General features: G+C 46.1%; 1 protein-coding gene across 1 annotated transcript; it reads right to left on the bottom strand.

The window, feature by feature from the left end:
• Positions 1 to 799: 799 nt before the first annotated feature.
• On the bottom strand, positions 800 to 12,816 carry LOC149286295 (uncharacterized). The gene is made up of 6 exons (XM_089494325.1): positions 12,710 to 12,816; positions 11,526 to 11,653; positions 9,770 to 9,882; positions 3,262 to 3,470; positions 1,234 to 2,156; positions 800 to 1,143 (listed from the first exon to the last, which is right to left on the bottom strand). Exons 1-6 carry the CDS (start codon positions 12,814 to 12,816, stop codon positions 800 to 802), a joined length of 1,824 nt encoding a protein of 607 aa, XP_089350451.1.
• Between the last annotated feature and the right edge of the window lie 399 nt (positions 12,817 to 13,215).

The following is a 13,215-nucleotide window of genomic DNA, read 5'->3' as shown; positions in this document are numbered from 1 at the left end:
ACCAAAATCTGTTATTCACATTTTCTCCCCACATAGCAACATGGATGGCATCTACAAATCCCCAATATCCACACGATGCAGCAGCCGCTCTCACCCACACATAAAATACAATAGTACAAATCTAGAGGCTGTTTTACCAAATTTAATAATGCAAAAACATGGAATGGACAGTTTAACTTAATTAAGGATATTATAAAATCTCCACAAAACTTTCCCTTTAATGTATGAAAATAGTTTCTAGAACTAAATATCACCAACAACCTTTCCTCTTTTTCTGTGAAAATGAATAGTGACAACAAAGCAAGTGATATGCAAGAGAACTAGTGTCTTGTCAAGAAAAATATTCTTTATTTGTGTCTCATGAAAACCAGGAAGCAGTTTACTATTTAAGAAAAAGATGATGAACTTAAACGAAGGATACCCTACATCATTGGCTGTATATTATCAGCCGATCAATGTAAACAGCACAGTGGAGACAGAGCTGCTTTAAAGCACAGACAATGTGTTACTAGCCCTAAAGCACGTGTCACCATTCCGTGAAACTAAAAGGGAAAATCCACAGGGTTTTACTTCACTTATTTCAATAAAGTTCATGCTCTAAGTAGGCAGTGGTGCTTTTTGAGAATCATGTATTTACAGATACCTTTTCTCTCCAGAAAGAATGAAACTTAAACAGAGATGACCAAAACTATCACGAAAAAGTTTTAGCTCTGGAAATAAATATAAAACATCCCACAAGGTGGAGCTAAAACAAACCCTATAACTGAAATCAAAAAATAGAGAAAATAAAAATAAAGGGTCAAGCCTCCACAGGCGAGGCAGATCTAGACAGAGGTTTGGGAGGAGAACCGACTTCTGGTTTGGGAGGAGAACCGACTTCTGGTTTGGGAGGAGAAACGACTTCTGGTTTGGGAGGAGAAACGACTTCTGGTTTGGGAGGAGAAACGACTTCTGGTTTGGGAGGAGAAACGACTTCTGGTTTGGGAGGAGAAACGACTTCTGGTTTGGGAGGAGAAACGACTTCTGGTTTGGGAGGAGAAACGACTTCTGGTTTGGGAGGAGAAACGACTTCTGGTTTGGGAGGAGAAACGACTTCTGGTTTGGGAGGAGAACCGACAGCCATGGCTTCCTCCTCAGATTCTTCTGCAACAGCAATACTTTCAGGAAGTGGTTGAGGAGGAGGAGGAGGAGGAGGAGAAGGAAGAGAAAGGGGAGGATCCTCAGCAGAGTCACCGGTTCCTCCTTCAACTTCAGCTTCCTGGTCTGATTCGGTGGTGAGTGCAACAGTGTCGTCTTTCTTGCTTTTCTTGGAGGGCTCCCCACTGCTGCTTCTGTCATCACGGCTACGCTTCCCACTGCGCTCTTTGCTGCAGCTACTACTGGAATGCCTGCTGGATCCATTTCTTTGCAAGTTTTCCTCGCTGTGGCTTCTCTTTCTGTCATGGTGCTCTTTAATTTCTTCATTCTTGCTGCGGCTTCTGCTTCGCCTACCTTTGCTGCGGCTTCTGCTTCGCCTACATTTGCTGCGGCTTCTGCTTCGCCTACCTTTGCTGCGGCTTCTGCTTCGCCTACCTTTGCTGCGGCTTCTGCTTCGCCTACCTTTGCTGCGGCTTCTGCTACGCCTACCTTTGCTGCGGCTTCTGCTACGCCTACCTTTGCTGCGGCTTCTGCTACGCCTACCTTTGCTGCGGCTTCTGCTACGCCTACCTTTGCTGCGGCTTCTGCTACGCCTACCTTTGCTGCGGCTTCTGCTTCGCCTACCTTTGCTGCGGCTTCTGCTTCGCCTACCTTTGCTGCGGCTTCTGCTTCGCCTACCTTTGCTGCGGCTTCTGCTTTCTTTACCCTGGCTTCTTTCTCTCACCCTTCCTTCATTACTTTGACTTCTTTCTCTGGTAATGCTATCCCTCTTCTCCTTACTGTCGCGCCTACTGTCTTTGCTACGGCTCCTGCTTGCTTCCACCCTGTCTTTGCTTTTGCTTACCCTCTCCCTCTCTTCTTTGCTGTGGCTTCTGCTGTCCCTCTCCTTTCGTTCCTTACTCCTACTTCGGCTCTGACTTCCTCCTCTATCAGTACTAGCACCTCTTTCTTTAGCCTTCTCCCTGCTACGACTCCTACTCCTTCTGTCCCTTCTTCTGCTCCTGCTGCGAGAGTGTGATCTAAAATTTGGAACATACAATAAATGTTACTAAAACTTCCTTGTGTTTGAAAGCTGTCTGTAATACCCCCTTGGGTATGTTTCTATGCCATTAAAGAAATACTATTCACATTCTCTACTAACCTTGACCGGGAGTGGCTGCTTCTGCTTCTTCGTGAGCGGGATCTATATTGGAATGTGGCAAAAAGGATTGTTTTAATAAAATAATTTCCCTTTTTTTTTTTTAAACATCCATATGTTTTTCGATTAAGCAAGGATGAAAGTTACATGAAGCACTGAGAAGTAAAACATTTAACGTATACAGCAATACAACAAATGTACTTCTATTGCATTCTACTTTATAGAATACACCTGTCATTGAAAGATAAAGTGTGTCACTTTTTAAGAGGCAACTTCACATTTGCTACTCAAGAAATCGAGTAGCAAAAGTATAGGTGAAGAGTTACACAAGGTAAGATGTACACATTATCTCTGCGGCCTCAGGTTGGACAGCATAGACTGTGCACCCACAATCCTCTACGTCTTATCAGAGAATGCAGACAGGATCCTGCGATATAATCAAAGGCTGTTTGGCCAAGCACGCTAGGCACCCAGGAAGCCATACTCACCTGTAATTAATCCCGCTATCCATACAGACATGTTAAGGTACATTACTGTGAAAAATAAGTCCAACATTTCTTCAAATATTAACCACCCGTCCACCAAAAAAGTGGTGCTAATTTACGGTGGAGCCTACACAGAAAGTCTGATTTCAAAGTAGCACCATACTATATTGTTGGGGTGCCAAATTAGGCTCATTTGAAAGGTAATTTAAAAGCTCTTTATTCTGACAGCACAAGTCAAAGGGCTTTTTCACTTTTGGGTAAAAATTATGTGTTTAAAGGGAGGGGTAACCATCTGGATCAATCCAGTTAAGGAACTCATGAAAATGACAAACAATGGATCTATTTAACAAGCACTGTATTTCACCAACTGAAACACCCAGTTAACTAATAAGGATAACTATAAATTAGTTTATTCAAGCACAATAACAAATAGATACAGGGACAAAGCTACATCAAGATGCACTAATCATTTCACAGGAAATAGGATGTGTAGATTCTTACCGTGAACGGCTGCGGGAAGAGGATCTCTTGCCCAACGAGCCAGCTCTATCCTCCACAAGACGTATCTTACGACCATTGATCTCCGTCCCATCAAGCTTCTCTAACGCCCGCCTCATATCCGAATACGAACGGAACTCTATGACCCCCTCATTCTGACGCCTGTGGTGTGCATCCGCAAACGTTACCTCTCCAGCTTGACGCATGAAATCCTACATAACAGAGATGGTTTGGAACTTAAAAGATCAAAAACACAAAGCAGTGAGGGTAAACAGGTTCCAGATAAAGATACAGAAGCTATATATATATATATATCAGACAATTGCAACATTAAAGATGAATGAATAGCATTGGCTTTAAGAATGAATGTAAAATGTAAAGTCTCCACTCCCCTGAAATTACTTTATTATTATTACTCTCAAGGAGAGTGGATCTAGTACCAAGTCTCAGTTACTGGGAAGTTACTTTGATTTCTTTGAGAATATGCAAGCTTCTTCCTGTGATGTATTTTGACGTCACATGTCATACTAAAAGGGACACTTCAGCCATCGTACGCACCCTAAGAGCTGAGTTATCCCAGTGGTCCTGGTTTCAAATGCATAGGGGGTTCTGCAGAATTTCCCAACAGGCAATTGCTTATTTCACTTTCCAAACGAATTACGGTGAGTTTCTATGTATTGAATTAGATATTGAATTAATTCATACTATAGTCCATTATCTATTAATTTACTCACATGACTATTAGTCATTTGACCTATTTAAAATTTAGGCTGACTGGGCCTACATAGCATACGGATATAAGTGCACACCTGAGCATGCGGTCTTTGACCTGTTGTGTTTCACACGGGTCTCCAATATTTCACTATTTTATCTGTATTAACCCCTTCGTGACAAAGGCTGATTTTACTTTCTGTACCCTGTGAAGAACCCTGTCTGATCTTCACTGTTATTATTATATTTATGTGTACCCTGTTTGAATGTGGCTGCAGCTCCAGCCTTCAAAGAGACGATCCTATAATCTGGCTGGGGCTCTTAATCAGCCAGCACAGCCCTGTCTGCCCAGACGGCACCCGCATTACAGGGGGGATAACACAGGTGAGGGAAACCCATTGTATCCCTTAATCCCCTCACCTGATACATCCCCTGTATACCGATGGGATTTGTGAGGGGATGTGGCTGATGGGATTGGGTTTGGTGCACAGTGAATGGAGATTGTATATAAATTCTGTGTGTTTGTAATAAAGAGAGTTCTGTTTTTAACCTCAAAGCATGAAGTCCTGTCTCATGATTGAGGGAAGTGCTGGTCTGTGACTGCATTCTTCGGACAGCCACAGCGTGTCCGCTTACTGGGAGAGGGAAGGAGCAGACGGGTGGATGTGTCCAGTCTGTGTCCGATCCGTCACATTGGTGGCAGCGGTGGGATCTACTCCTTCCAGACCAGACCGGACCAAAGCAACTAGCCGCAGAACAAAGTTATACCCTGGCGAGGAAGAACCAAACGGATCCACAGATGGAGTGGATTGAACAGTCACCGGTATGCGGGGTGACTTGGAGGGGAGTCGAGACCCTCGAACTGGAGACTCCAGTATGGGAGTTTGAGAGACGGACACGAGCCCGGCTCGTGAGATGGAGAGCGGCCCTAGAAAAGTGAAGCGCCCAACAAGGTACACATCTGCCCACCCTAGAACAACGAATCAGGGACCAGGTGAATGGGAGGCTCTACTTGTTCGGGGGACCTGCGTCTCCAGGTGAGGTTGCAGAGCTAGAGAGGCTGTGCTCAAAGAGGAGTACCGAGCCATATACTGGGAAGCCCGAGGCCCGCAGCGAAAATCCAGAAAGCCCCATTCTCCTGAAGGGATGGATGTTGGCGGGCCTGGCCTGTTGTGGGAGGCATTCGAGGAAAGGGGTGTCTTTGGCAATGGCAACATGGACCGATGGTGGGACATTAGTGACAAGCGCCGGAGAGCCCTGCCGCCCACTGCAACAAGTGAACTCAGCCAAGACCTTGAGAGACTAGTAGACAGAGAATGGTGCCTCGAGGCAGAATACTTGGCGCTATTCGAGGGGAGCTACGCCCTGCAGTGTGAGCCGACAGATGTTACAGAGCGAGCTCCGGAGGCCGCTCACTGTAATTGGCAAGCCTCCGGACTTGAAGGTTCAGCCACTCTGCCCCTGGTATTGCAGCCCGAAGAAGTGAAAGTGGGCAATCACTTTTGGGAGGAAGTCTTCCGGGCGATTATGGACCGCATGCAGTCGCCGGAATTTGAGGCAGCGGTCTATGGGTTTCCACTAGAGGCGGCAGAAGCGCCAACAGGGCAGAGGGACGCTGTTCTCTGACCAGCACCATGCGCCCCTCCTACTCCGGCTGAAGCGCCGGCAGCGGGGCAGAGTGCCGCTGGCCTCTGCCCGCTAGCAGGGACCCACCAGGGCAGTGCGACGCGATCCTCTGCCCAGCACCGCAAAATGCCAGACCGGCAGAAGAGCCGGCCACGGGGCAGAGTGCTGCTGGCCTCTGCTCATCCCCCAGCACAGTGTTCCCGCCGGCTAACGAGGACCAACCAGAAGTGCTGGCACCCGGAGAGAGAGTCGCTGACCTCTGTCCTGCGCCAGCAATCCTTGCTCCGGCTGAAGCGCCAGCAACAGGGCAGATTGCTGGCCTCTGCCCGCCCCACAGCGAAGGGTCCCCACCTGCTAGCAGGGAACCACCAGCGGAAGAGCTGGCCACAGGGCAGAGTGACACTGTTCTCTGCCCAGCACCAGCAGAAGCACTGGCAACCGGGCAGAGCGTCGCCGACCTCTGTCCTGCACCAGCAATCCTCGCTCTGGCTGAAGCGCCAGCAACAGGGCAGATTGCTGGCCTCTGCCCACCCCACAGCGAAGGGTCCCCACCTGCTAGCAGGGAACCACCAGCGGAAGAGCTGGCCACAGGGCAGAGTGACGCTGTTCTCTGCCCAGCACCGTTCCCTGCACCAGCAGAAGCACTGGCAACCGGGCAGAGAGTCGCTGACCTCTGCCCTGCACTGCTTACACCCCCATTATCTGGCTCTCCCCAGCACGAGCATCCAGGAGGGGGCGCAGGCGGAGACCCTCCCCAGCGGCTGTCACCAATTATGGGAGGAAGGGCAACCGGCACTCCTCCCCAGCGGTATGGTCCAGTGGGCAAAACGAGCCCCAGCTCGGAAAGCCAGGTAGGGGTAAGTGAAACTGCTGCTGCTTTGGAGTGGGCTCTTGTTGTTTGGGTGGGGGACTGTGGAGCTGACTCGGGACAAGCCCGTAGTCAGGGTAACCATGGGAGGGTTCCATCAGGTTGGGAGGGAGCCGAGTCTGGGCTGAGGGCCCAGAGGGGAAAGGAAGCCCTGGAGAAAGGTCTCCCATGCCTGCAGAGGAGACTAAAGAGGGCTGCCCACTGGAGAGGCTTCTGGGCTGGCCTCTTACCCTTTGACTACGGGCCAGGCCTAGGAGCCTGGGTGACTGACATGGGGCTGCAAGGGTGCACCAGAGGCCGCACGCCCGCTCTCCCTACCCCGCAGGACTAGAGACAGTAGAGGCCCGGTCATCCCCAAGCTGATCCGTTTGCCGGACGTTTGCACAAGAGGGGAGTAATGTGAAGAACCCTGTCTGATCTTCACTGTTATTATTATTATTATATTTATGTGTACCCTGTTTGAATGTGGCTGCAGCTCCAGAGAGACGATCCTATAATCTGGCTGGGGCTCTTAATCAGCCAGCACAGCCCTGTCTGCACAGACGGCACCCGCACTACAGGGGGGAATAACACAGGTGGGGGAAACCCATTGCATCCCTTAATCCCCTCACCTGATACATCCCCTGTATACCGATGGGATTTGTGAGGGGATGTGGCTGATGGGATTGGGGGTTGGGTTCGGTGCACAGTGAATGGAGATTGTATATAAATTCTGTGTGTTTGTAATAAAGAGAGTTCTGTTTTTAACCTCAAAGCATGAAGTCCTGTCTCATGATTGAGGGAAGTGCTGGTCTGTGACTGCTTTCTTCGGACAGCCACAGCGTGTCCGCTTACTGGAAGAGGGAAGGAGCTAACGGGCGGATGTGTCCAGTCTGGGGCACAGGACAACCCGTCACATACCCTTCGTGACAATGGCCGTTTTAACATTTCTGCGCTGCTCGTGTTTAGCTGTAATTTTCTTCTTTCCCGTTTACTGAACCCACACACATTAGATATTGTTTTTTTCAGGACAAGGGCTTTCTTTAGATGACATTGTTTTGATTGTATCATATTATTTACTATTAAAAAAAGTATAAAATATGGTGAAAAATTTAGAAAAAAATGACTGTTTCTAACTTTTAGTTGAAAAATCTTTTACTCATCTATAAAAGGTAATGAAAAAACTTGCTAAATAGATTCTACTATTTGTCCTGAGTTTAGAAATACCCAATGTTTTTATGTTTCTTTGCTTTTTTCTACACATTATGGGGCAATAAGTACAGGTAGCGTTTTGCTATTTCATTTTTTCCAAATCTGGTAATTCTTCCCCCCATGTGCCATTTTGGGTATATTTGAAGCCGGCCCACGCAATTTACCCCATCAAATCATATATTTTTGAAAACTAGACAGCCCAGGGTATTCCAAATGCTAGTATTTTAACCCTTTCCAAGCACTAATTCTACCATCAGCCTTTGTCAAACTTTATGGCAATTTTTTTTGCATTTGTTTTTTCACACACATTTTACTTCAGGTATGAATAAACAGGTTCTGGTATTTGTCACTATCATAAAACAATATCTGTTCAGCAACATCTCCTGAGTACAGCGATATCTCACATGAATGATTTTGCCTGGCTGTTTGGGGGCAAAAGGGCCACATTTGGGGCATGCACATTTTTCAATGTTGAACTTTGGCATTTGGGGATCCACTGCCCATGCCCTATTTGGTACATCTTTGAGCCGGGCCATTTCAGTGTGCCCAATAAAGCTATATATTTTTGAAAACTAGACACCCCAGGGTATTTTAAATGCTGGTATTTTAACTTTTTGCATGCACACATTTTACCACCAGAATTTTTTCAAAGTTTGCGGTAGTATTCTTTTGTGTGTATTTTTCCCCCACACACCTATGTTATGTATGAATTTACAGCTCCTGGTTTATGCCGCTGTCACACGACACCTCAATATGTGTTCAGCAACATCTCCTGAGTACAGTGATACCCCACATGCATGGGTTTGTCATTTTTTGGGGGAACTAAAAGGCCACATTTGGTACATGTGCATTTTTCTAATTGGAAATTAGATGTGTGGCCATCCTCCCCCCCCCCCCCCCCCCGTGTTATTTGGGACATTGTTGAACCCGGCCAATTCATTTTACCCCATCAAATCATACATTTTTTTTTTTTTAAAGTAGACACCCCATGGGCATTTAATATGCCAGTATTTTAACTCTTTGCATGCGAGAATTGTTTTACGCTTATATGCTAATTTTAGGACTTGCTCACAAAAATATATTTTTTAGGTATATATTTTATTTTTTGTGCCTTTTTTTTTAAAAAAAATGTTAACATTTTTTTTCAACTTGAAGGTTCCCCTGATAGTGAGTGGGAAATTAGTGAGTGGGAAATTATTTGTACATTTTACTGTTTTTTTTTTTTTACTATTTTATTCTAATTATTATTAATTTTATTTTTTAATTTATTTTTACTAATCACACTAGGATTAGAAAGCTGGGTTCCATTGACTTGCATGGTTGAATGCAGTACCTGTATTAAACCTGCAATTGGAGCCACAGTTCTCTAGAGGGTCTGGAGACCTTCTAGCGAACTTTTTCGTCTTTATTGTTTTCCATAAACTGATGATGGTGAAGATCACCGGCAGCGGCCATCCAGAGGTAAGTGTTTGGTGTCGCTGGATGCCTCCTGATCGAGGCATTCCAGCGACACCATTTAAGTGTAGGAGGTTATCGTTGATCGCCTCCTAAACGCTTTTAAAACGGGCGTACGCGGCGTTGTATGGCGGATGTTGACGCCCCGGGGAGGGGCCAGAGATGGCCCCTAGTGGCGATCGTGGCGTTGCTGAATGCCTCGAGGTCGAGGCATTACAGCAACGCCGTTTGGGTGCAGAAAGCGATCTACGGTCCTGGCACGTCAATTGTCGTTAACGACTTGATTTTCCGTGACGTGCCCGGACCGGCAATTGTCATCAAGGGGTTAATGCAATACTGCTTTGGTCTAGCATTAACTGTGTGAATAAGCATCCCTTTTACAATTCATCTATGTAGTCTACATCTCGCCATCATTTATGTGAAGCTCTAGAACTGTATGTGACATAGCCGTTTACATTGATTTATTTTTACATAAATCTGAAGACCAGGCCAACATGTGCCTTTTACAAGAAGAAGCACATAAGGAGTTTCAATTCATAGAGAATTTGACGCTTTAGTGCATAAGCCCCTAATGAAGCAATAAAAAAGAAATATCCAAAGTTAAAAAATGAAGCTTAGAATCGAGACAAAGTATTCACAATTCCAGCCACAAAGTTTCACCTTAAGGTCCTGCCAGCTGCACCGTGAAGACAGGTTCTCCACCCTCAGTCGGTACATTGTACGGACTGGAGGGCCGAACTTGTCACCGCTGCTTTTATGGAATCCATAACCGCCTGGGACAGAGATAGGAGAAGAATATTCAGAGGTAGCTAGGACACACATGAAAAAACTACCTAAAACAATGAGATGTCATCAAGACATCATGTTGTATTTTTCATGTACTATGTGTGTGCATGCAAGTGCCTGTACCCTTGTGTAAAGTAAAGTGTCCCACTACAAATTCTTGACATTTTCTGCCCCACCCTGCCCCAATATCCAAATTATCCCTGTGACCTCCCACCCTCCACTTTATTGTTGTGCACTTCGTGGGTGCCGTTGTATACAGCTCACTCCAAACCCACTTACATATTTACCCCATGCACCCAGCACTCACCTGTGAGCAGGGGACTCCAATCAGCCACCCGCGCTCCCTCTGCCTGCCCCACGTTGGACGGCTGCCCTGGGCCCCCCGCGACTGGCAAACCCAAAGCGTTCCCCAACGCGCGCGCCCCCCCAGCGGCACCTCCTCGGATCTCACGAGAAGAAGAGAGAGGAGGGGATGGAAGAGGCTGCGAGGGAAAGAGTGCTTGGAGGAACGCTACATGCGTCATCCTCATGATAGCCTCTCAACACACTCTTCACAGCCTCAAACTGATCAAAGAGTCGCACTTATTGCATGGCGTCCTCCCCTTTTCATCACCATATTTAATGTCCCAGATGGGATTTTTGTTTTTAAATCTGTCATAGGTGCTTTATAAGGATGAAAAGGGGAGGATTTTTAAAATAAAGCTGCCACACAATACTTGCATTGAGGCTGACCTACTTATACTAGCTATACAAAATACATCAAACCCACCAAAACACAGAAAAAGACCAAATGCAAGACATTTACATTTTAGAAGAATTGCCTACAATAGCAGCTCCCTGATCAACCAAAGACCACCAATGGTTCTGTTTATCAGTAGTAACAATAAAACTAAGTATTCCTTGTATCACCTACTGGTGGTCCTTGAAGGACAGTTTGAGAGCCACGTTTTCGACTGATGCTATATAACTAAGGAGAAAATACCACGAATACTTCTACAAACTATATATGCTAAAGGCAACTCCAATAACAAATAGAATGAAAAACACTTTGCTTAGAAGATATGACCAGCCCATGCAGCCAACCTAACACGGAATTTAATGTGCATGTAAGTTCACACTGCATTCTTGTTCAGCAGAGATTACTGTATTTAACAGATATGCAGTATGAGAAAGTTTACAATGGGCATGAGACAGCCATGTCTCACGTCACATATGTAACTGCTTGAATGAACAAAACAATCAAATAGGATAATCTGAATATCTAAGCTTGCTTTATCAGTTTCATGTAGTTTATGGACTGAACACTAAGTAAACTTACTTTCTGAATCAGTCTCCATTAAACTATCTAAAGAACGTTAAGCAAGGGATGACAGCAAAAGCCACATACAGCTACAATGCTGGCATGACAAGGTGCACATTAAATCTGCAGCTTTTGGACAGTAATCTGGGGCATGATATTCATTTATGCTACTGACCTTTAGGACTGGCCAGTGATCAGTGAGCTGGGGTCACATCCTCTTGTTCTGCTGCTGAAACTTCTCCGCACAGCTCAGGAGTGGTAATAAAATGAAGATACGCATACCTAAAATTCGCTTGCGCTAAGCCACACAAAACCGCGCTGAATACTTACTGCGGAAATCCCTCCTTGGAGCACGTGCGTGCTCCACAATGACACGCTCACCACACAGGTCTCTCCCATTCATTTCGTACACCGCATCATCCGCATCACGGAGATCCTCAAACTCCACAAAGCCATATCTAAAAAGGAAAATAGGCAAAAATGTGAGCAGCAGGCATAATATTTTCAGAAAGCATCCTGTTCTCCTGAATTCAGCATCCTGAATCTTCACTATATGGGAAGCATGAAAAAATAAATATTATAATTGCTTTTGCAGGGCTTTGCATGCAATCATCATTTCAAATGAAATCTAACAGCTCTTAAAAGTTAATATAGCTAATGAGACACTCCAGACATCCTGTGCACCTTAATGCATATGCTTGTCATGTAGCCCCTGACATTTCATGCAGTGCCTATTGGTAGCCCACAGAGAGATTCTTCTGCATTCCCCCACTATTTGCCATACAGGAGATGTCACTTCTCCTACCAAGTCAAATACTGCCAGTCAGCTCCAGCCCTGCCTTGGCTAACTTTGGAGAGAATCAAAAATAAAAAGCCGATTTTATTAGGAAATCAGTTTAAAATGGCAGACAATTTAGTGTGCCTAACACCCATACTACCGAAGTATGCATATTAAAGTACTCAGTGTCACTCAGTGACAGCTTAAGCAGTCAACTGATAGCAAGAAAGGGCTCCCATTGAACCCAATGGAAAGACTTTGCACATGCGCACTGGGGAGACCCCAGCGTGCAGCCTTCAGCAGAGCCAATTGGTGCAGAAGAAGGCGCCAGAAAGGAGTGCAACCGGAGTCCGGAACAAAATTACATAAGTGAGGCCCTTATTAAGCCCTGCATTATGTACGGACACGCTGTTTTGTGTTAGCAATGAAGCGCTGTACAAACAGTTGGAAATTGGAAATATAATAGTGGCAGGGCATCGCTGAAAAACACTCTTGTACGTGACCCCTCACTGAACCCGGAATGTTAAAAGTGAGGTGAGCGTCCACCGTCGCAGACTAGTATGTTGTCCTCTGTTCCGTACCTGCTTTAAACCTTACCAGACCCACGCGGTTACCCTACCTCACCTATAACCGTCCATGTAAGTGAGCTCTATGTAACTCGCCTCCAGCATTGCACGAACGTTCAGTCTCTTGCAACAGGGTATTTACCCGTTTACTTGCGAGCTGCGCAACTTACCCGTTTTTCAGATCCACCTCCACGATTTTCCCAAAGCCTTTGAAAAATCGCTCCACATCTCTCTCCCGCGCTCGATGACTCAAGCGGCCTATATACACCCGCGGCATAGAAGAGGACTTCGACATGGCTGTCTGTTGCTTGGCGACGAAATCCCGAGATACCGGCACAAAAAAAAAATAGCCAGGGCGAGCGCTTGGCTTCCCCGGGAACCGCTCGATGTAGCAACAGTACTGTCAGCGCGGGCTTCCGACCGGAAGTTGGAGAAAACGAGCTGCAAGCGCACATTTGGGGGCGGGGTGTACTGTATGTCACATTCTTCGTAAAGGCAACTGGGTTCGACACACTAGAGACATAATGTTGTAAATTGGCAATGGCCATTTTCTTGTCGGTCGTAATTCTTAAAGGGGAACTGCAATAATTTGACGGACAGCTACGCGTCTGCGATGTGTATGCGGATTAATTGTGTTATCTTAGACTAGGGTATTAGACAAACACCCCAACAGCTT

The sequence above is a fragment of the Sceloporus occidentalis genome, unplaced genomic scaffold (genome assembly GCF_023333645.1).
Source record: "Sceloporus occidentalis isolate IW3139 unplaced genomic scaffold, rSceOcc1.0.p SCAF_71, whole genome shotgun sequence".
Lineage (NCBI taxonomy): Eukaryota > Metazoa > Chordata > Lepidosauria > Squamata > Phrynosomatidae > Sceloporus > Sceloporus occidentalis.
Note: the sequence above shows the minus strand (reverse complement) of the source record. Positions and strands in the feature narration are given on the sequence as shown.